The sequence below is a fragment of the Fringilla coelebs genome (assembly GCF_963513975.1).
Source record: "Fringilla coelebs genome assembly, chromosome: 3".
Lineage (NCBI taxonomy): Eukaryota > Metazoa > Chordata > Aves > Passeriformes > Fringillidae > Fringilla > Fringilla coelebs.
Genome location: NC_140030.1, coordinates 108,853,316 through 108,877,976, shown reverse-complemented (window position 1 = coordinate 108,877,976; position 24,661 = coordinate 108,853,316). Strand labels below are relative to the sequence as shown.

The window sequence follows — 24,661 nt, the reverse complement described above, 5'->3', positions numbered from 1 at the left end:
AAACTGTAAATAACAATAAACAAGAACCTGAAGACCGAAAATATCCAGTGGGTCTCTCTTTCCTGACACAAGACCACTCCAGGAGCCCCTGGGAGGGCCCAGCCAGAGTCCCAGAAGTCAGGGAATCAGCCACAGGTACCCCAACACTCCTCTAACCTGGAGGAAAAGGCTCCTCCCCACAACTTGCCCAGCTAAATTACCCCCATTGCAAAAGGGCCTTTTACCTTCACTCTGCAAAAAGGATGCAGAATTGCAGTGTTTTCCTGCAGCCTGAGTTCACTTCAGACAGTGATTATTTTGTTGGCTTCCCAAGACCCAATTAAATGATCATTTACAGACTGTAATTTAAAGTGTGTCCTTTGCTGGTAAAATCCATAACAGCTATAAAATGTGTGTGTGTGTGTGTGTACAGTCATTACTGTTGCTGTTTGGCTTAGTTTCTATTTTAATAGTTAAAATATTAAAATGGGAAAAGCAAAGTGCTGATTATCCACAGATATGCCTAATTTCACACGGGGAAGGTATCTGCTAGAATAATGTGTATATAATATAGGCAATGAGTGTTCACGGGAGACTAAAGCTGGAACACAGCAGCAATTCCAGAAATAATTGTTTCTTTAGAGGGAAAATAATAAAAAAATCCCCCAAACTTGCCCTAAAGCTTCAAGCAAAGCCTTTTGCTGTGCTTTTAAAAATAAATGCTAGCAATGCATTTTAATTTCCCACGTGCCTACATACACTGGCATGATGAGAAATCCCTTATTTATATGATAAATCCTGAATAATCCTGGGTGCTGGTCCTAAAAATGCTCCATCCCTCTTGATTATTTTTTCAGCAGCTCAAAAATAAAATGTTTTGGTCTTTGGGGTTGGATTTTTTGTTTTGTTTTTTTAACTTAGCCACCCTATGAGCAGCAGGGTAGGACCTGCAAGGGAGGACGTATGGCAAACTCTTCTGGTAAGATTGAGTTTATTTTTTTTTCATTTGGAGGTTGGGAATAACAGTGGATGAACAAACCCAAAGATTTCAACTACCAATCATTTTTCCTTGTAATCTAATTTCCTAATAATCTAATCCGTGTTTCCTTTTAGTCTAGCAAAGCTGCTGTCCAAATGGAAGGGTGAGAGCTCTCTTCTTCAGAGATTTTGGTGCATTTTGGTACAGAAAAACAGATTGCTTTTTTTCTTAGAGGGCAAATCCTCCAACAGACTGGTTGTGATAAGCCACAAATATGCTTGAACTTTCATGGGATTCCTAAGTTTAAAATAAGGTCACTTCTAATTTATTTTGATTTTTAAAATGACGTTGTTAGTTGTCTCCCAGCTTATCTCATCTTGCATGTGCAGCGTGAACACGCTTCAATTCAGGCATTAACAGATTTTTTAATTAAAGAAGTGGATTTTACTTTTCTTGAAGCGTTATAAATACATATTATAATATTGGCTTTTTGCAAATTTTAGAATGGATACTGTATGTATAATGTTAAAGTAACTTTGCTATAGATTTTTCTTTATTTCTGTTGTTAACTAAACTTAGACATAGCAGTGAAATAGCTGAGGTAGTGTTAAAGTGCCTGCTTGGTTGGGATAACATTCATATGATGAAGGCCCCTGACATGCCAATTACCAGCACCCACTGTCTGTAGAAAATACAGACCAAAGCCCAAATTGGAGGGGAAAACAAGAACAGACCAAAATCACAGCCAAGATAAAAAGGCAGCCCCGAGGAGGAGCCGTGCTGAACAATTCTTGAGGAAAAGTTTCACTATGCGCAATTGTTTATGAATATGCAGTAGGCTGATGCAATAGAAAGGATATTCAAAGAGCATCTCTGAAACACCAGGTGTGCTCCTGGCGGAATGCCAAGCACCCGGCCGTGAAACCTTTCTTTTCTTTGTCTCCTATTGCCCTTTATTAAACTTTCCAATTTTCACAGGAGAGTGAAGCTCGTTTTTCACAGAAGGTATAGCTAGGTTGTCTCCCAACTTAGCTCTCAGGTGAAATCACAAGTCTGGGCTGTGTGAATATGCTACACCTTCGGGCACCAATGTCATTGAAAATTGGGGAGGGGGGGAAATCGTTTGTTTCCCAGCTTAATCCATTCGCAGGTGAAATCCCACCTCTCCGCTGCCGCCGGGATGCTGTTGGGGGGATTGGGGGGTGACTCCAGCCTCATTTTTGGGGAGCAGCTCCCGCCCCGCTCCCGCCTTCCCTCCCGGCGGGGCGGGATTGAGGGGGCGGGGCCTGGGCCGAGGGCGGGGCCGCGCGCGCTCGCGTTCCTGCGGGGCGGGGCCGCGCGCGCGCGCGCCGGTGCGAGGAGGGGCCGCGCGCGCGCCGCCCCGGGAGCGCCCTCAGGTCAGTGCGGGGTGCGGGGACGGCCGCGCTACCCCCCCTCCCCACCCCTCCTTCCCCGGGACGTGGCCGCCGATCCCCCTCCCCTCACGGGCTGCGGCGGCGGTGCCGGCGGGGAATGGGCTCCCCGCTCCCCGCGGAAGCTCCGCCGTGAGGGGCGGGGCGGGGCGGGGCGGCCGCACCTGAGCGCTGGCAGCGCCGCGGAGCGCCGGCCGCCGGTGAGGGGAGCGGGGCCGCCCGGCTCTCCCGCACAAAGAGCGCCCCGGGCACGGCCTCTGCCTGGGTGGAGTGGCGGTGCGCGTCCGCAGGCGGTGTCGGTGTCCCCTCGGCGCCCCTTTGTGCGGCAGCGGGGCGGGTTCGCGGCGGTGCCGGAGGTGAGCGGGCTCGGGAGGAGCCCCGGCGCCCGGCTGTGCCCTGGCTGGAGCCTCCGCCGGGAGGCAGAACAAAAGTTGGGCTTTGGGGCTTTCCTCCTGCTTAAAGTAAAGCTCTTTTGTCAAATAAGTACTTTAAGCGTTAATTCGGTAACCTTCGGGGAGGCACCATTAGTAGTTGGACCCGGTTTGGCATAAATAGCTCCTCCCTTCCCCGTGCTCTCGGCCGGACTCCTGATGTACCTGTCTCTGAAGGGTCGCTAGTTCACCTAAGGGCCCGCACCTTTGCAATTCCCCATTTTCCTGTTTGTTTGGAGAAAGCCACCTGTGAACTTCCAGGTTTATAAATTCAGTTCGTTGTGGTGGCTCCTGAGTGCTGAAGCATTTTAAAACGGGAGGGAGTAGTGGGTTGTTGTGAGTTCGAGGAAAAGTTTGGGTTGAAGTTAAGATACCTAAGTGTTCCTGAAGTGTGGTTACTAACATGCCTAATTCAACAGGCTGTTTCATCTGAGAAGTGTTGGTGCAGATTTTTTGCCTTGTCCTTAGTCCTCACAGTACTTTGTTTTCAGCATGTGGTGTGTGTGTGTTAAATTTTAATCTCTGCTCTGTTTTTTTTTTGTTTAATTGTTTTTTATAGAGAGATGGTGCTGGGTTATAGGTGTACAGTATCTGGGATAATTTACCTTTACAAATCAAATCTCTTAGGGCCTTCATTTGAACTAAGTTCTGCAGGATTGCCAAAGTTGAATGCCGACTGTAGTACTTTTTTTTTTTTCCGTTTTAAATCCCCCACAGTAAGTACACTGCAGCTAACTGCACAATAACGTCCTTTGTGTTTCCCTGCCAGTGATCCTCAGCTCTGCCCCAGAGGAAACACCTTCCAGAAGCAACATGGGATTCATTTAGCTTGCCCTTTAAGGCCGGGGGAAAAAAATGCAAGTTGCAACAATAATTTTTATGTTTTGGCCACTTGCTTGTTAGAGCTTGTGAGCAAATTTTTTTTTCCCTAAATTTACCAAACAGTTACAATGCAAGCAGCAGTCCTAGGGTGGGCTCAGTTAAAACAGAGGTCTGATGATAGGCCATGTGTTAGGTTGGCAGAAGAAATTTAGATCACCTGTTGTAGAAACTTGTGCAGATAAGTTTTGTAGCAGAATGTTGTTTATTCCCAGCATTATCTTTCTCTGATAATTCAAAATGATTCTGCCCCGATCCTGTCTCTGGTAACTCCTTGGACTTGGCTGGCTGTTGTTCTGTTTTACAAATGTTCAGGTACCTGAGCTGGTGTGGAAGCTCTGTTTTGTGAGGCACTTAAATGAGTGATAAAGCAGCACTTTCTGTCTCAAAGGGCTGATGGATGAGGCAAAAGAGGGATATAAGAGATGGGAATCTTGGAAGGAAAAGATTACAGGCTTTTTGTGGTGGAAGTTGTCATCAATTGTGTTTTCTGCCATTAAGTTGAATTCCAATCCCCTGCCTTGGTTACAAAAGCACTTTTTATGTGTGTGTCAGAAAACTGAGAGGGGAGGCTTAAGTAAGACATCACTGCATTCAGATTTGCAAACTTCCCAGTTTTGGTTTCTGGCTCATCTGTTTTCTGATCCTGCTGCCCTCTCTGAGTTTGATATCTCAGCCAGCTGCTGTGAAAACCAGGCCAGTCCAACATTTAGAAAGTGTTTGCATTTTAAAACACTGGGGAGCTGGTTGGCAGTCTGTGAGTATGTGTGGGGTGAAGACTGGCAACAAACAGATTTGGAAGGTTTCTAGAGACATCACCTTGTCCAGCCCTTTTGCCTGTACCCTGAGATTACCTGATATGCTGGATAAATATTTCACTAGAGGATCATGTAGCACTTCAATACCAGGCTGAATGACCTGTTGGTAACATCCTTCTGGGACAGGATATTTATGTACCAGGCTACACTCCATAACCACCCTAGCTACACTTTCTCCTCTTCACATCCAAAGCAATTTACAGGAGTAATTTTCTTTAAGAACTACATTCTCTGGAATTAGAGGTGTCTTGTCTCTGCTTGGGTGCAAGGGTTTTCTGAGAGTATGAAAAGAAAGCAGTCCTTCAGGTAGGTGAGATGTTTGCTTGTCTGAGAGGCGTGAGGATTCCAAAGCTCTTTGCCTTTACAATTCTATGAGACCAAAGTGATACTGCCCCATGTACACCCAGAAAAATTAAAGGTTTTCATGCTATATGAAAGTTCATAATACATAAAACTAATGGATATTTATGTTTATTTTGTACAGTCACGTAATTATGCTGTTCTGTTTGATTACTTGCCCCATCCTTAGTTTTTCTCTGCTGCAGTTCTGATGTGTCACAGAGTTACTCTGAAGAACATTTAAGATATCCTAACATTGATAGACAAATACATCTTAAGGCACAAAAATATGTTCTGAAACCAGAATTTGAGCAGTGCAGAGGCTGTCTGTGCTGGAAGAGTCTGGAATCAGTTAAGAGCAAGTAACAAGATACACAGCTTCTAATGTGTGGCAAAGGGAGAGTCATTCAGGACAGTGCAGTTCCATGGATATCATGCCTGTTCCATTCCTTGAACTGTTTGGATTAGGCTCAGGTTAGCAGCAATCAGTCTCTCATATCTAAAAATTGGGGTTGTAAACAATTGTAAAATCACTGCTAGAGTTATTATTCATTAGTTTTAGTTCTCACTTTTGAGAAGCGTGAGCCACTGTGGCTGAGAATGCTTTTGTCATCAAAGGCTTGGTTTGCCAATGTACTGACCTGTTCCTCTTTCACTGTCATGATTTTCCTCTTCTGTAATTTCAAATGCAGTGGGAAGAAGATGCTGTACCAGACTTTTCCTATTTAACACCCTGAATGCTGCCAGCTGTGATGCTCTGCTGCTGTGGACACGCAGGTTGCTCATCTGCTGTGGGCTTTTAAGCTGCATGTTCCCTAACCTTGCCTAGAAGTAAAACTACGATGTGGTTTTCCATTACAGACCCCTACATTACAACACCTGCCTAAGCTTTCCAAAAGTCCCCTCTGTCCTCCTTACCCTTGCTGAAGGTGCTGTTGCCATGACAGCCCCAGGGGACAGAAGTGTGCAGGGTACAGAGCAGGTGTGGTTGTGCACTGTAGCAATATCCTCTCCCCTCTTCTGTCCCACTGGGAGCTTCAACACAATGGTGTGATGTGGTGAATGTGGGTTACCTGCACGTGAAAAATGTAGTCCTTGAGTTATACACCAGCATAATTAACTGTGATGCAGTTCCTCTGTGGATACTCATGGAGCAGTTACTTCTGGTGCCATTGGTTCTCACTTGTGAGAACCTTCCTCTCTGAGGAAGGGCCTGTTTGCATTTGCATTCTCCAGACTTACTGTGTGCAGGGGAACAAAGGCATTTGGGAACTGCTGATGGGAAGGAGCAGGAGCAGGCAGCTTACAGCCTGCCCTTCAGAGAACCCATATTAATTTAACTATTGAAAATAATGGTTTGTGAGCCAAGTTAAAATCAGTAAAAGGTTTGTCTGCAGAGGTGAGATCTGTCTGCAGGATTGGAAGTTCTGTCTGTAGTCGTCTGATCTGACCTCTCCCTTGAAGCAGGCAGCATGTGAGTGCTGATTGTAGTGGTGGTTTTCCTGAAGTGTGCTAAGATCACTAGCTTCTTTCTCACGGGGCACTGAAGGATCATTAAATGCTAATGACTTTTGATTACTGTTGACCTTAGTCAATTTAGAATTAGTGACCCAGAGATGAAAACCACTGTATCTCATTACCAATTTCCTGAGCTATCTGAGCTTTCCTTTGTCAGTCAGTTTTGGTAAGAGGCACAGTAGAATTAAAGTTGACCTTTGCCTTAGAAAAAGGGTTGAGTGCTTTCAGGTTTGCAATATCATGTTTATAAATAAATAAATGGCAGCCACTAAGAAAGAAGTTAATTTTTGACCCCACAGACTGTCAAGAGCAAAGCTTTAGGTGAAATGAAATGGACAAGCTCTAGTAGCCACAATGGGGAACAAATGCATAATTTGTTTCTTTTAAATTAGTAGCAAAACAGTTTATCTCCTGTAACCTTGAACTGAATTATCATTTTGTGGTTGCAGGTTTTCTCTTCACAGAGTACATTTGTAATTCTTTGTTTTACTTTGAACTATCATGAAACAACTTAATGCACATAGACTGCGTTGCAAATTTTGCTCTGAGATATTTTCTTCCTGCAGCTCCCAAACTATGATATTGGGAAATATCTCTTAGCAGGTTTGTCAAATCGTATATTTTATATTGTAATGAAGCATTTGACATTATTTTGTACCATATGCCCAGAAGATAATGTCTGTGGGGTAATTCACTGTAATGGGATCAGGTGCATTGTTCACTGCAGGTTGTCTAAATGTAGGCCTCCCTTGCCACAGTTGTGGTTTATATGGACTGTCATTCCTGCAGCAGGCGTGGTCTTCAAATCCGAATGGCAATACAAGAAAATTTTGAACTTTTTTTTTCTCACTCTGATACATTATTTTGGTCCATCAGGGAAGAAAACCTTTAAAGGAAAAAGACCCAGCATAGCAAAGTGTTTGGGGCATAAATATTAAGTTATTCAACCTCTCATTGAAGTTAAACTTCAGGCTTTAAGCAGCTAAGCAAGAAAGTTAACAGGAAAGAATGAGAATAGGAGATGTTGCAGTTGAGGTAGGAACAGGCTCATGGAAAGTGCCTTGAAATCCATACAAGGAAAATGCACACTTATTTGCAAGTAAACATAGGAGTAGTTATTAATGTTGTATGTTTTCTGTGATTGCTTTGTCTCAAAATGGATATTGCTTAATGACATATTAAAAAGATTTGATAGAAAGGCTGCTTTGGTAGAGAGACTAAAACACCATGTATCAGCTGTATGCTAGGAAATACTACAGGGGTACAAAGTAGTTGTCAATATTCATTCTTTAGATTTCTGTTTTATGTAAGTTGGTGTTTACCTTTTAACTAGGCTGCTCAGGACTTTCTGCTTTTGTTTTCTTTGAAGCATTAAGGGCATTTAAGAAGAAAAAGTAAAAGCTATCTTAGTAGATAATGTTATGCAAAGTATTTAAATCCTCATAAACACCAAGCAGTTAAGAATATTTGGTAACAAGTATGTTGCTAATGTAGCATGAGTTCTATAGAAAAATACTATTTAATTATTTTTGACTTTGTTTTGAAGCTTCTAGTCTTGGTTCAAGATGCAATTCTACTCTGATACTATTCTACTCTTTCACAGCTCTTCACAATTCTGGGATGTAATTGCTATTTTTTGGCATCTATTTTGGCTTCTTTGACAGTGTTTACAATTTTGCCCATTTTTCTTCCTCCTTCTGGTTGCCATTTTATTTTTTTTTCTATACAAGACCTGACTAAGACATCATTGCCAGCTTTTCCATGCAGCTGACAGAAGTAGATGCCACTGGTTTCTTCCAGTGCTGACAATAAGAAACTTAGGAGAGAGGAGATTGGGAGTTTTTGTCCACTGCAATGTATTTTTTACTTGAGGAAATGAAGGGTAGAGCTATCAGTGCTCTTTCCAAAGTTGTTTTTACAAACAGAAGGGTTGGAATGATGATTGGGAAGGACTCTTCCAAGTGAATAAATAATTCACACACAGGTAAACAGAACAAGGTACCACAGCTGTGTGGGTTTGGTTTATTGAGGTTTTCTGTTGGTTTAGTTAGTTTTTGAACATGTATATTCCATCTTTAAATGAGTGCTTGAAGTTAACTTAAATTCAGTGAAAGCTAGCAGTGGACAGACAGGTAGATTTGTTAAACAGTAACGTTGTGTATTTATTTTGGTTAATCAAGATGTGTCACCTGAAATTTGTTTCCTTGTCGGGGGAAATTCAGGATTTAAACAATGTTAATTCTGCATAGGCATAGTATGTGCCAAAGAAGACATTTGGCAATTTTACAGAGAAAGAAATATGTGCATTTCCTCATTGCTTACTAAGAAATCTTTCTTTTATTCATGATGTGGTTGTAGTAAACAATTGGGAATTTTAATGAAAGCTTGTTTTTTATAGAATTATGTAGCTCATGTTACTACATGAGGAACAGTTCTGTAAATGAGAGACGTCCAAAAACTCAGATTATTAGAAGGAGGAAAAAAGATAGAAACTCTTTGGTATCCTTGCTGTTTTGCACAGGAGAAACTGATGAAGTATGAGGAAGAATACTCCCAGCAGGTCTGGAAATTAAACTGATTTCCCTATTGGAAGGTACCTTTAGAAAGGCATAATTATAGTAGTAACATGCTATTAAAAGTTGTACCAAGAGCTGGGCTTTACTGTGACTCCTGTGCCTCACAAGGTATATTATGTTCTTAAGGGATAAATAAGGTGTGTTGCACACACTTGGGTTTGAACAGCAAAATTGCTGCTTCAGTTCATAATGTTTAGTCAGGAACTGATTTCCAAGGGCTCATAACCTGCTCCTGATATTTTGAAAGGGGCATGTAACTTGGTGTGTAGTACCTCAGACTGGGAATATAGTCTTTTGCTTAATTCTTCTGGCATTTTAAATATCCATTAGGCCAGTGTAAAGATTTAAGTATGGAATTTCCTCTACTCTTTAACTTGAAATATTTCTGGTCTGACTACTTTGCTTGTAAAATAAAAATTAATGTGCCTTTGAAGAACTGTATTTCCCTTTTTCTCAGTTGTATATATCAAGTTTAGTTCTGTTAATATATAATTAATGAAGAAAAATGAGACTTGCTGAAGAAGATTAGGAGCACATTGTAATAAGATTTCAGAAATGGATAGATCTGTGGGTCAGAGAAGGTGCCCTTCCTTGATCCTCTTGTTGGAGACAGACTGATCTAAACTGGGGATCTTGACTGGTCTTTCAACAGGCAGCAGTTCATGGGCTGTTTTTACTGACTGCCAGGGTATTGAGTTCTAAATTTATTAGCTGTATTTGTATAGTAAAACAACAAAACACCGTTGTATGAAAGGAAATGGAAGCTGCTGCCAAAACAGAAAGAACAGGGAGTGAGAATTATCACAGCATATGCCACAGCACATGCTGCAGTCCTGATAGCCATGACACACCATACAATATCAGAAGGCTTCAACCCATACAGAGTAATGCCAGACCACTTCAGAAGGCTTCAGGCATCTGCCCTTTAGCCCAACCTTTTATCCCCCTCATGTTCTTGCACTGCACCTGTGTGCCCTCTGTTCCCTTTGGAGGTTGCTCAGCACACCTGGGCACTCCGTGGCTCATTGCTGTCCATGCTGTTCACCTGTCCTGCACAGCTGTACCCATTGGGGCTCAGCTCCATCCCCACTCCCAACTACCACAAACCCTGTACCTACAGAGAATAGCACAAGAAATCTTTGGGTTTTTTTCTTCCTCTTTCACATCCATCTAATGAGTAGTTTATGAGACTTAGTTCCTGAGGTGATGAAGTGCAGTGGAAGGTGGTATGAAGTTGTAAAAGGTTTGTAGTTTTTATAGGAGTTCTATGAAAATCTAAATCTGTTTAGGTTCTGTTCTGGAATCTGTCCTATTTTCTAGTTAGAGCAAACCAGGTTTTGGTGGCTGGCTTAAGAGCAGGCAAAGATGGCTTTTTATTTACTGGGCTGGATTTTTTAATCCTGTTGTGCTTCATGTCTACTGGGGTCTGCCTGACTTCGGAGTTCAGGCAGAACATGCTTCAGCTGCAGCTTCTCTCTCCTTTTCCTTTCCCAGAAAGCACCACGTGCTGTGCATGTGTGGTGTGCTCCACAACTCAAAGGTTGGTGGATTCCTGTGGATTCACATTTACAATCTGTCTTTCCCACATGGAGTTAACTGGTCAGTCTGTTCCTCATTCTCTTTATCTCCTGTAGCCTCCCAGCGACCTTATCTGGTGTGTGTGGAAAGTCTTTGGGTTTGTCCTGCTCATTGGTTTGAAGAAATGTGCAGAGACCTTGATTTTTATATACTTTAGGAGCCTATAAAATGGATTTGTGGAATGACAATCAAATCTCCCAACCCCTGCTGTCTTTTGCCTTCTGCCAACTGCAATGCTGAGAACCAGATTTTCTGGAGTCTGTGGTTTTCTGTATCTTTAAGAGGTTTTATAAAGATTTCTTCCTTTTGAAATGTTTGTCCTGTGCAGTGGCAAAAAGGTTATTGTTTTATTTGGAAGGGCTAGAAATTTACATAAGGAGAGGAAAACAAAACTTACACAAACTCAACAAACTCAAATTCTGTGCTGGGAATACCTGCTGTGTTCCCGTTATAAATTCAGCTGTGAGCAGTTATAAGTCCCATCTGTGGGATGAATTTCTTCTCCTTTACCCCTTCTTCTCCCTCTTTACAGTTCAATATGGTTTAGGTTTTTAGTTTCCCTTCCTAATCAGTCTATTGCAGATAAAAAAGAAAATGTGTGGAGGAGAGAGAAAAGGTTGCTAGAAATAATTTCTTTGTAAGTTACATAACCTCCCCTCGATGTACTTAGGAATGTGTCTCTGCCTTTCAGGCATAACCCACCATCTTCCTTTAAAGAAGCAGTCAAGGAGATTTTGCACTAAGATGTTGGATGGTGAAATGTAGCAGCTGAGGCATGGACACATCTCCCTCTGTTTCCCCCTTCCACGGGCAGTGCCTTCAGACAGAAGGACAGATGTGTTTGGGAATGGCATCATCATCATCCCCACCCACTGCAGCAAAGCCTCCAGATGTTTGGGGCATGCAGTGAGCGCTTGGTGTAGAGCATCTCCCAAGGAGACCTGGTAATCTTTGAAATACCAGCACATTCTCAGGTTAAAGACATTCTGAGTGTGTGTTCCACAGCTGTGATTCAAGCAGTTGGGATGGAGACAGAATAAATAGCCTGAGTAATATTTCTGTTTGAGTCAGTGGCAGATTTGTCAGGGGCTTCAACAAGATTTCTTCACCAACCTTTTATCACTTTAATTTCCCTGCTGTACCCTTGTCCAGCAAAACTAATTAAGGCAAAATGTGGCTAAATTAGCTTTGAAAGTAGAGGTTTTTTTTCTTTAAAACTGAAAGCAATTATGAAATAATATTTTAACTGTCTGCTCCCCAGGATTTTAAGGTGTGATATGTTGACACCTCATACCAAGTATTTTTTCTTTCCCTGCTTTTGTTTTTAAGTGGCTATGCTTACCTGGTCATTTTTCTATACATTTGATCTGCTATTAAAAAAATCTGATCAAAATTTAAGTTCTGAGTAAACTAATGACTATAAAATATACTTATCTCCTATTTAAATGGTTTGGTTGGCATAGCTTATATCCTGTTTATTTGAGAAAGTAATTGTGAATAAAATCGGACTGTTTGCATCTCAAGGAGTGATTTTTGCCCTAGACTCTCTAAATCATTCAGATCCTTTCATTTAATGCTTTGAAATATTGATTAAATATATTCACTCTGGTTTGCTTTAATCTGATTACACATCTAGAAGTTTTCTTCTGATGTGGTGCAGCCATATCTGGTGTAAGCTGGCTTAATTAGCACTGCTTAGTGATTTGGGACCCCTGTCAAAGGCTGTTATGTTATCTGGAAACAGAGGGAGTTAAAGCTGAAGCTGTGACCTCATCCCTGTTCATGTTACACTGGAGTAGAAGCCGCGCTGAAAGGGATCCTTTGGCTGCATCGCTGTCCGCGCTGCTGCTCGATTGCTTTAATTCGGTTCTGATCTCTGTGGCACACTCGCTGAACAGCTCTTACAGGAGGGATTTGTGGGAATGCTACAGGCGAAGGAAGCTGTGCTAATATCGAACGCCCGTGGAAACAGACTCAGATAGATCTTTCTCCCTGATCTCAACCTAGTGCTTCGCCTGTGAAAATCGAAGCGGCACGGAGGAGAGCTCGCACGCACTCAGCAGAGAAGCGCTCACGCCCTCCCCGCCAGCCGCGCACTCCCGCAGCCGCCTGTGCCATTGGTTCCGTCCCATCCTCGCCGCCGGCTGCGGGGGAGCTGCGGGAGCGCCGCTGTGGCTTTAACGTGGGAGCGGCACAGGCTACAATAGGTGTCACTGTGTGCGAGCCCAATCGCGCTCCGTGGCTGCAGCCATTGGCTCCGCGCTGCCGGCTCCGGCCGCACGGCTGCCGGTCCCGCTCCGCTCCCAGCCCTGCCCGCACAACTTGGGCTCGCCGGCAGCCTGGCACTGCCGCCGTGCGCTCCTCCTGCCCTCTGCCCCGGCCGTAGCCCTGCCAGGCGGTTCCTGATCGGGAAAGCTGGAAGGAATGATGGGGATGTATTTAATGGTTCAAGTACTGGATCAAACTTAAACTCCGTTTCTTACTCTGGGTGCTGGAAAGGTCACCTTGTCTTGCTGACTCTCAGCTCTGCTGCTTTCGGTGTTACACCTTCCACATAGATTCCTAAATGTTCCTAGCTAGTTAGGCTGTCGGTCTTTACTCACGGGTATACTGATGGTAGATGAGAAAGGAAAGAACATGAAATGTCTCACCTTCTTCTTGATGCTTCCAGAGACGGTCAAGAACAGGTCTAAGAAGAGCTCTAAGAAAGGAAATAGCAGCAGCAGTAGCAACAGCAAATTGCCTCCAGTTTGCTATGAAATCATTACCTTGAAGACCAAAAAGAAGAAGAAGATGGCTGCTGATATTTTTCCCCGAAAGAAACCGGCTAATACTAATACAACTGCTGTCCAGCAGTACCATCAGCAAAATCTCAATAACAACAACACTATTCCTGCACCTAATTGGCAAGGACTTTATCCAACCATCAGAGAGAGGTAAGTTCAAGGCAGTTTTTTTTGGTGTTTGAATGGAGTAGTGAAATGTTCAGAAAGCATTTATTTGCTGAAGAAAATATGGTTATATTTTATTTGTTTGGGCTTTTTTTCCTCCCTGTATGTGTGTGGGAAATAAGAATTTTGGTAATGGAGAAATATTTTAGTATCTCTTTTCCAGTCAGTGCATCTGTTTGAGTTAATAAAAATGCTGCTGAAAGCTGCACCATACCCATAAAGATTTCCTTTTAGACCTCAGTGGGGATTTTCAGTGATAAATGCTCTGGACTTTGATTTCCACTTCTTGGAAAGTTCTCAGAAGTTTGGGGGCTTGTTTTATTGCACCCACAAACACCAGAAATACTTTTACCTCCTTAATATTTTCTGTGGTATATTTGTGCAATGATGTGTAAAGCAGCTGGAAGCAAAGTGTGACCTGCTTCTCTTTGCTAACAAGCAACTTGAAGTTGTTAAAAAATCAAATTTCTTGTGTCTGGGACATGCAGAGAGAGTTCCTGGGTGCCACAAATTAACATGCTACCTCTGTTTGTAGAAATGCGGTGATGTTCAACAATGACTTGATGGCAGATGTTCATTTTGTGGTCGGGCCACCAGGTGGGACCCAGCGGCTGCCAGGACACAAAGTAAGCAACAGCTGCATGATCTGCTCGGGTGGGGAGAGCCAGAGAGAGCTCCGACAGTTACAGCAGGACAGAGTGTGGGAGGCTCAGCTCTTCTGGGACAGGCAGCAGCCTGTGTTTGGAAAGGCCACATGCAGTGGGATAATCTCTCCCTGGCTTTTCTTTGTGTTTTTGGTTAAACGGCACGTTTGTTGGGCTAAGGCAGTAAAGTTAGGAATACTGCTTTGTGCTGTTGGTTAATACTGCTCTTGAGATTTCCTAGAAATAGTTAACTTCTGTGGTGGAGGTGAGCGTTTTCCAGTAGCTAATGCATCTATGCCCAGGAGAGTAAAATACAAGGAAAATGTGTAACTTGTTCTTAACTTGGACTTCATTTCTTACTGAAGTGTGTCTGTAGAGCCTGTCAGTGCAGCCCAGTTTGCTCAGAGCGGCTCTCCCACATTGTTTGTGTTGGCAGTGTTTTCAGTTCAAAGCATGAAATAAGATTTCCCTTTCTCAACAGTATGTCCTGGCTGTTGGGAGCTCTGTATTCCATGCAATGTTTTACGGAGAGCTTGCTGAGGACAAAGATGAGATCCGTATACCAGATGTTGAGCCTGCTGCTTTTCTTGCAATGCTGAAGTAAGCATCATTCATCTGCTGGATATGTGTTCCTGTCTGATGTATACATACCCTGCCAATGTCATAGCTGAAGTTGCATATAAACAGAAAGAAAGCAGTTGCTTGAAATGTTCCTCTTTTTGTGTTTTAAACTTTCTCCTAATTCTGCTCTCCCCATGTACTTCCAGGCACACACATACTAGACTAATGTAGGCAGTTGTAAATAATGACTTTGACAGGGGATCTTTGGGCACATTGTGTACTGTAATGCCTATTGATCTGTTTTGTCACTATATGTTACACAAAGGAATGGAGTTACTAAAAAGGTTTGTCAGCTGTAACAAAAAACCCCAAACCAACTGTTCTACTTTGCAAGCATAGAGAAAAGTTAAAAATGCATGCACAAAGCCCCCTCAGACCCAGTAGATTGCTGGGTTTGTAGACTGACATTGTTCCAGCTCTTTTATAAACCTGCAGTATTCAGGTCTTGTCTTAGAAAAATGACCCTAAGTTATTCAGTATGGCCTCTGAAAAATAAATTTCTCCTTATGTATCATATTGATGTGTTTGGAAAGTGATAAAAAGGCTGTTTACATGAAAAGGGGGTTTTATCTAACAAGGAAAATGAGTCAGTTTACATGATCATTATTTTTCTTCTTGCAAACTGCATAAGAAATGCTCTCTTCTCCTAAACGGGCATAATGAAGCAGCTTCCCTGCTGAATTGTCCTTGAATGTATCTATAAACTCTGATTGTTGAGGAGAAATGCCCTATCACAGAAATGGTATGGCTTTGGGGTGGTTTTGTTTTTTTTCCTTCTGCTTAAATAAATGCTGTTGCTTTCCTATACAAAAAATACATCAGTATCTGATAGTGATCCCTTTAATATGCTGCAGGTTTTCTTGCATGTAATGATATAATCACTAGCTAGCAATTTATTGTATTTCATAGATTGTTTTGATTAACTTATGATTGCAGAAGAGTTTCTTTTTCATTTTTAACATTTCACTGGCATCATAGATGAACATTCAAAGTTGCATATACAGTTTTTATAGGTTATCATCAACATCAGGAATGTTTTGTGCAAATGTTTTCTGCCAGGAGAGCTCCACAGATGTTCTCTAGACCTAGAATATAAAGTTAAGATGTGACATTATGTAGGGGATGCATGTTATGGATCTTTGCTTTGGGCCTTTTTGATTTTGTAGCAGAGCTCTGACTTAGACTTTACTTTCATGCTGAATTTTACAAATCACAAATACAAGATACCTGGGTTCTTGCAGCCCCCCTCTTTTTGAACAGCAAAACTATTTCACTGTGGCTAAATATGATGTGCCATATAAAAACTGAATGCTTTTTGAATTTATCATTAAGAAATGTGTGCAGAAAGAAAGCCTAGAAAAGAGAGTAGCAATACTGACATCTAGGTCTTGGCATATTATTTAGCCCATGGCAATTTAGGAGACTCTCTAGGAGAGCATGGCCAGAACCATGGGATTCTTCACCTTCTCAGCCTTTACTGAAAAAACCCTAAAGACCAGAAGAAGTTTGTGGTTTGTATGGCTGTTGAGGTAACCTTGCCAGTGCTGTCTTCCCTGCTGCAGCGTGTCTGAGGCTGCAGAGTGCCCCAGTGTCTGCGACACTGGGATGGTGCAGGGAGGGCACAGGGATGCCGCTCAGCAGTGCGGTGTCCCCTCATCACAGGATCCACTGCATGTGGAGCTTAGGGGGAGCCACTGTCCCCTTCACTCCTCTCCCTCTGGGAAACCATCCCTGGAAGTGTTTCCTGCAACTGCTGTGAGCCATGGATGGCAAGGCTGTGTTGCTACACAGGGAAGGACTTTAGCTATGCCAAGGCAGCCTCTCCTTCACAGGCTTCTTTCCACATCATAAACTTTGTCAGAAAATATATTTAGCTTGGGTTTTTTGGTTTTGACATCTTGCTCAAGAAGTTTGGGGTTTATTCCCCCTGGGCCGATGAATTCTGATGGCATAAATATTTTTTCTGCTTTATTACACAGTGGGCATTCTGACAACAAACAAGATATTGCCAGGTGTAATATAGGAAATACCACGATGGGTAGACATTAGTTATTCTCCCAGTTAAACTGCTTTGCCTGTTCTCTCCAGTTTTAAAAACAGGGTTAAATGCATAGTCTAGCTGCCAAACTGAATTGGTGCATTAATGTATTATATCTTATCTCAGTCTTGACTGTTCAAGTTAGAACTGTGATCTCATCTCATCCCAGGCTGAATGTGTTACTAAACCACCAAACCCCGTGGTCTGGCAGAATCCTGTGTTTGAGAACAGGGTGAAACTGGAATATCAATAATTGCAAACCAGAGCTGAGGTGCATTGGCAGAGTCAGAGGTGTGGAGTATTGCTGACAGTCGATCTGTGCTGTGTCTGCTGTACATCAGTGATATTAGTTCTTTATTTTCAGTAATATTAAAATAGCAACTTTTGAACTATTTTGATTTAAAACAGATGTCATCATTTTCTGTTGTACTAGCAGGCAAAGAGAAGTAAGGAGGAAAGAGTAGGAGAGCAATGAGAAGAATCATAAAACCAAATTAATTGAAAATGGAATTTTTTGGGTGGTAAAGGAGCTAAGCCTGTAACCATTGATATACAGATGGGTTCTTTGGTTTCACAAATAAGCTGAAACCAAGTAGTAAACACTAAAAATAAGCTTGGCTCTATGTAAGTTTTCTTTTTCCTCTGTAACCTCGTAGATGTTATGTTGCTGGAGCAGCATCTCCTCTGTGAGATGCTGGTTTCCAAGTGCAGCATGGACACTATCTTACAGCTGCAAAAATACAAATAGTTATTTACAACTATCATCAGATCAGTGTAGATACTAATTCCTCTTTATAGGGCACATCTGTTCTGCAGAAAACTCATTGTGTAGGGAAACCTGCTAACTAGAAAATTTTAATTGGTACAGGGTTGCATACAACTTTAGCTTTTCTGGAGGAAGACACTTTTATCAGCCATAACCATCAAGACTTGCTTATCCCTATGAAGAGTGAAATTGCATTTGGCATGGTTTTAGCACATTGCATTCACCAGCTGCAAATGGAGCCCTGAAGCATGAGATATTGAAAAGAACAAACTGTACAATGCTTCATTTCTCTGAGCAATGAATCCCAGCAGTTTAGTCACATAAATAGAATTTCACCTTCATCTCTTCCACCACACTGCCATAGCAATAAAGCTTTTTTCATCCTTATGCAGTGAGACTGAGTGAAAATGCCGTGCTAGTTGAGTTAGGATGTTGTGAGCATTAAAAACCTGAAAATCTTCCATTTCCGATACGTTTCATAACCCTTTGAAAAAACCAACCAAAACCATGAGCCCAAACAAAAAAGCCAGCTCTGAGAAGAACCCAATCCAGTAGTTACAGAAATGGATAGCGCCTGATATACTTGAATAGCATTTCTCTTCTTAGATTACCTAGTTACTCTCTACAAACTTGTTCATGCACCTCAGTAAGCCACGGTTCACCATCAGGGGACATGCAGTCCAAAGACTCTTGATAACACATGTTCCAGGCTCCTGTGGTAGCTGAGGGAGGCAGCCCTGCAGGAGCTCCTGCCTGGGAGCCAAGACCTGTGGGGAAGGAGCACAGAGCTGCGGGGGCTACAGTTTTTAAATAATTGTCTTATGGCACGCACTCCAGATGTTGGATTCATCTCAGATTTAAACCTGTTCTCTTCCATGGTCTTAACATAAGTGCTGAATTTTTTTTTGTACTTTCTTTCTGGGCTTAATCAATACTCCCTAAAGCACTGCTTGATTTTAATGTGGAGCCATTTAAATATTCTTTGTTTATGATTTTATATGAGTTTGTTGACAAACTGGTGTCGCATAAACAACAGCATTACACCTGTGTGCTTTATTTCAGGTACATCTATTGTGATGAGATCGATTTGGCAGCAGACACTGTCCTGGCCACTCTTTATGCTGCCAAGAAGTACATTGTCCCTCACCTGGCCCGTGCCTGCGTTAACTTTCTCGAGACAAGTCTGAGCGCAAAGAATGCCTGTGTGCTGCTCTCCCAGAGCTGCTTATTCGAGGAACCTGACCTGACCCAGCGCTGCTGGGAAGTGATTGATGCCCAGGCTGAGCTCGCTTTGAAGTCTGAGGGCTTCTGTGACATTGATTTTCAGACACTTGAAAGCATTCTCCGAAGGGAGACTCTGAATGCCAAAGAAATTGTTGTTTTCGAGGCAGCTCTGAACTGGGCTGAAGTGGAGTGCCAGCGCCAAGAGCTGACGGCCACCATAGAGAACAAGCGCAAGGTGCTGGGCAAGGCTCTCTACCTGATCCGCATCCCCACCATGGCCCTCGACGACTTCGCCAACGGCGCCGCTCAGTCCGGGATCCTGACTCTCAACGAAACCAACGACATCTTCCTCTGGTACACGGCTGCCAAGAAGCCGGAGCTGCAGTTTGTCAGCAAGCCCCGCAAGGGCCTCGTCCCTCAGCGCTGCCACCGCTTCCAGTCCTGCGCTTACCGCAGCAACCAGTGGCGCTACCGGGGCCGCTGCGACAGCATCCAGTTTGCTGTTGATAAGAGAGTGTTTATTGCTGGCTTTGGGCTCTATGGCTCCAGCTGTGGGTCGGCAGAGTACAGTGCTAAGATTGAACTGAAGCGACAAGGAGTTATCCTGGGCCAGAACTTGAGTAAATACTTCTCGGATGGTTCTAGTAACACTTTTCCCGTGTGGTTTGAGTATCCAGTGCAGATTGAGCCCGACACCTTTTACACGGCCAGCGTGATTCTGGATGGTAATGAACTCAGCTATTTTGGACAGGAAGGAATGACAGAAGTTCAGTGTGGCAAGGTGACTGTTCAGTTTCAGTGCTCCTCAGACAGTACAAATGGCACGGGGGTACAGGGAGGACAAATTCCCGAACTCATATTTTACGCTTGAATGGGAGTGTGTGGATACAAAGCATTTTGCTATCAAGAACCTGTCTGGTTCAGGCCTACTGATTCTTAGCTTTTTATCTGCAGATATGTGATCCGGACAGGGAATATGTAACTAAATGCTGTGGGCAAGTTGCTGGCTTGCTGTACTTGTAGCATCATTGGTGATTAAGTGTAATATTTAAACTGGAAGCTCTTAGAAACAAGCAAGTTTTAAAGGCTTTGTAAGGGGGGTGCCTGTTTGCTGGTGATGCTGACCCTTTCTTTGATGCACCAGTGAATCACCTCCCCCTCTTGAATCTCACTAAACACTGTCTTCATTGTTCTGTTTTTTCTTTCTCCATTTTCTGCTTTCTGCTTGTATTGGGGAGATAGGGATAGAAAACAGTGTCTTGTTTTATAGCTCTCTCTGCTGTCTGCCCTGCAGACTTTAGAAATTCTGGTAAACCAAGCTGCTTTTGACCATGGGGGCTGGAAGAAGTCCTTCAGTTATAAGCAGAAAAAGCACGAGTTTAAACCTTCATCCTGTGAGATTCTCCTGTAGCCAACTGTTTGGGATGGCTCCAGGGGAAGATGGGAAGAAGGAAACATCTTTCAGGAAGCTCCACGGCATACCAGCCATATCCCCAGTGCATGGACATGTTCACAGTGAGGAAGGGATGTGGGCTTGGCAAGTTACCCTTGGAGCTCATTTTCTAGGAATCCCACCTTGCAGGCAAGGAAGTACTTGCATATGTTCAAATTGTGTATGCAGCTCTTGAAACTCTACTCCCATGACCCAGGTTTTGCTACATTGGAGTTGATCTGCTCTTTAAATGGCATTTCTTTGAACCCTTGCTAAATAAATGGGAATTTATATCAATCATCTGATGCAGGATAATTTTTCGTTTGTTTTGGGTGGGTTTTTTCTTCTTCCTGAACATGGCAGAGGCAGATTTTAGAGGAACAAAAGAATGTATCAATCTTGATTGGATTTTTTTCTGTAATATGAGATTTATTTTTTTTTCTTTTTATTACCAGTTGAAATTTAGACAAAGACAGAAGGTTCCCAACTGTGGTCATGTTACACTTAGTGTATACCATATGATAGCAGTGAGGGGGAGGAAGTCTCCCCTAATGGGTTATTGCTGGAGCTCTTGCAATTGCTTATGGCTACACATCAATCAGAAGATTATGTGGTCTGGAACCTTTTCTCTGCCTGAGTTTTTTCTCCCAGGAAGTTACATGTCTGTATCATTTTTGATGATGTAACAGGAAGTTACATGTCTGTATCATTTTTGCAAAAGTATGAGGGATACTCCTTGTATTGGGGAGGAAACCAGTATAAATAAGAGCTACAGGTACTACTGAAACATGAGAAAATCTTTCATCACTGAACTGGGCAGGTGTTCCTCAAAGGCTGCACTGCCCATTGTAAAGCATCTTGTTTCACCTCCAGAATGGGTTCTGTTTGTTGTGTACCTTTTAACAAAATGAGAGGACCAAATGATTCCTTAGACCTGCTGAAGATTAATGTTACAGTATATCCACACATTAATGTAGCATAACCCTAAATTCACCTCTCAGCTCTGTAATACAAATGTTTTTCTCATCTTATTTTACCAGTTTAATGCTGTTACTCTAAGTGTTGCTTGATGGTTGGAATCCTGGCCCCTGGCCATTGGAGAGTGCCAAAATACAGCTTGGCAGTGTCCAAAATACCATCTGAAGTAAGGAGAAGTGGAGTGTAGTCAAAGCCCAGATCTTCTCTCTAGGTAATAAAAGGAGAACCAGGTAAAAAAGTACTCCACAGGATTTATGCCTTTCAACCATCTCATGTTTAATGTTTTATATACATACATACATGTGTGTGTAAGCAGCTCTCTTTCTGAAATGTAAATACCCTCAAAAAACATAGAAAAATGTTTTGTTTTTTTTGTAACAGATGTACATAATCCAGACTGTTTGTGAAATCAAAACAGAATGCTCCATGGAAAACTCCCAGGGAGAGATTTATAAAAACCTCCAGTTACTTATATTTAGATCTACAACTGAAAATAGACAAGAGTATAAATGGTATGGAGTGGAAAAAGAGTTGCTGAAGAGATCATAGAAAGGAATCTGAGATTGTGATGAGGTAACGGTCATCTACTTTTAGACATCTGAGCAGCAGTTCCATTTATTTAGATACATTTCAAAGCAGAGAAAGATGCAAATCAGCTGATTAAATTTTTGTACAGCAAGTGGCTGATGCAGATGTAATTACTCCGAGTGATAAGCAGATTGACAGGTTGTGGTAGCGAGATGCATTCCAATTTGTTTGGTAAAAAAAAAAACATGTGCCACAGCTGGTGGGACAAGTCAGAGAATACTGCATTGCTTCAGCTAGTCCTGGGTTCTCACCTTGAATTTATTATTTGTTTTGACTTACCTGCTAATAAAGGTGACATATCTGCTACATTCACTGGCTGGAAGAGAAGTTCAGAGATCAGAACATTCTGTAGCTGTAATGTGTAGAAAATGAGCTGTTATTTAATCATTGTTCTTATTTGATTCTTTTGACGAAGTAGGATGAAAGCAACCTCTAGCATAATTGCTCTGAGTCCATTCTGGGTTTTGGGAGCTGGTGCAGGGAAAGGTTTCAAGCATGGGTGATCAGACAAAGGCACCCAAAACACCTTTTGATGCTCACAGCATAACTTGCTTCTGAGCACTTTGTGATGCTAACAAGTACTGGGATGTAAGAAGTTGACCAGTGCCACTCACCTGGGGACATCAGGACACTTCAGTAAGTGTCTGGCTGTGGATTTGGTTGGTTTAGCAGAAGCACCCAAGCTTGAGTGCATTGATTGATAATCTTGCAAGCATCAGCCATATCAGCCTGGAATGTAAACGTGATGTCGATAAAGATCACCTCGCAGATTCTGTCTAAACTGTTCCTGGCTCTTGCTACTTGTATCTTTGATTTGCTGGTGAGAGGAATCTGTGATAAGAGAGTATAATGTAATATACTTTCTGCATACCTAAAATAGTATTTAAGTAAACACTTTAATTTCTACACACTTATTGCACTGAACTGTTTTGGGTTTTGTTGTTTGTTGTGCTAAACTCGGCTCACTTCAGGTCTCAGCACCCATTTGTGCTGAAGCAGTGTTTGACCTTAGCAGGCTTACAGCATTATTTATAAAGGACAGATATATATAAATATATAAAGTACCTCATGTTGAATGTTATTGTACTGTATCTTTAATGTCACAGTGCAGATCTTGTTGGACTCATGAATGTGTATAATCATGTTAAACATAAAAATAAAAAAGATTCTTAAATGCTTGTTTCCTGCAGTATCTTTAAAGCATGAGCTGTGAAAGTCCTTACTTAGTTATCTCTTTTAACAGTTCCTATTGTTGTTCAGTTGTGCAGGGATATTTGTTGAGCTTATGCATTCAGAGATCTTTTGATCCCCAAAGAAGCAAAAGTCTAAGGCAAATCAAAGAAGAACAATGAAAATGTTAATCAGTTGCATTGTAAAAAGGTTGATGATTAAGCTAATGAGCTAGAGTGAATGAATTCATTTATGTACTTTATGAAAGACCTTGTCTACTAGCATTAATATTTTCATGTTCTATTAATATTGTTAAGCATGTGGAGATGGAGGGGGAGGGTCTTTTGTTTATTCTAAAAGACAGTTGGCACAGGAAAGGCCATGCTTTTCAGTCTCTGATGTATCAGAAAGGACATGGTTAGTGCCAAGAGGCTGTTCTCTGCTGAAAAGTTAATTATATAATATTATTCAGAATTCTGAGTATTAACAATTTTTTTTCCAGGAGATTTGAGACTTCATTTTAAGATTTAAGACTTCACTGACTTTAAAGGTCACTTCTTTTAAAGGCTCACTTCCATGATGTCCATCTCCAAGACCTTCCATATATTACTGGCTAGTGATAAAAAAATACAGTCTGATAGAGAGATATGGAAATTTGAGGAAGTCTACCCCAGAGAAAAATCAATAATTTCAGAGTTCCTCCAAAACTCTGATTGAAGCATGTTTACAGGCATTACATTGGCCACTTTGGGTAAGTTGTCTTTCTAGAATTGTTACTTCAGTATTGGCACCACACACAGTACTTGGCTCCATTCTGGATCCAAGTTCTCTTAGATGCCCAGCACTTCTCATTTGGAGCTGGTTTCAAGTTTGTCCTGTGCCTTGTGCTGTACCAATGACACCAGCTCTTAAATGTGTGGCAGATATCAGTGTGATGTGGTGCAGCTAGGACCACACTGGCAGCAGCAGCCTGGCTTGGTGTAGCAGAGGAGATTGGTGCTGCTGGCAGCCTCAGATGCTTTGGTAAACAGGTCAGAACCAAGTGGACAAGATGAATGAAGCATGGCCTATCTCATCTGAAGGGACTTTCTCCTTTGCTTCTGCCTGAAATAGGATGGCAGTGATAGGACACTTTGGAAATTGATTTTAGGGAGAGCAGTGTCAGTATTGCACCCTTTTGATGAGACAGAGAATCACGTGTGTATTTGTGCCAGCAAAAAAAGAAGTTTGAGGTGGAAGGAAAAAATGCTAGGATGTTTCTGCCTTGGGAGGAATTGGACCCCAAGAGGTGCACTCACTTGTTTGTCTTGCAGGTAATACCCTGCTTGGTGGAGAAGGCTCCCTGCTCCCACACAGCTGGAAACTGCTGAGGAGCACGTGGCTGCTGCTTCTCCTGTCTAAACCAGGCTCTGAATACTCAGCTCTCAAGTGGAGGAACCTAGTATTTCCTGGCCTAGTAAGAGGGGCTATCCTACAGCCCAGGACAAGCTTAAGGAAGCTCAGAGAGTCTTTGGGACCTCCCAAGCCCAGCACTTGGGGGAAGGTAAGCTCCTGGCCCAGGGTGAGACACGATGGGCAGTTGAGTCCATCAGCAGCATTTGGCTACAGTAAAAAGCAGCAGATTTGAAAGCCAGCCTGTCCTTCCATGCTTGCAGGGAATCAGTGGCAGCAGGACTACCTGCTGATTTCCTGAAGGCAATGAAAGGAGCTGTTTTCTCAGATGGCAGTGTGACCATGTTC

The 24,661-nt window shown here is 42.5% G+C and overlaps 1 protein-coding gene across 3 annotated transcripts; it reads left to right on the top strand.

Annotated features, from left to right (window-relative positions):
- Positions 1–2,278: 2,278 nt before the first annotated feature.
- On the top strand, positions 2,279–22,868 carry BTBD3 (BTB domain containing 3; the record flags this gene model as incomplete). 3 transcript variants are annotated; one of them, XM_084201921.1, is made up of 6 exons in its annotated part: positions 2,279–2,355; positions 13,181–13,445; positions 13,996–14,086; positions 14,586–14,704; positions 18,592–19,534; positions 21,226–22,868. In XM_084201921.1, the coding sequence occupies 5 exons, from the start codon at positions 13,303–13,305 to the stop codon at positions 21,253–21,255; spliced, it is 1,326 nt and encodes a 441-aa protein (XP_084058047.1). In that variant the 3' UTR covers positions 21,256–22,868. The 3 variants fall into 3 exon arrangements, with proteins under 3 accessions (XP_084058047.1, XP_084058046.1, XP_084058045.1); XM_084201920.1 differs by having other exon boundaries at positions 18,592–22,868; XM_084201919.1 differs by lacking the exon at positions 2,279–2,355 and having other exon boundaries at positions 13,123–13,445; positions 18,592–22,868.
- Positions 22,869–24,661: the final 1,793 nt, after the last annotated feature.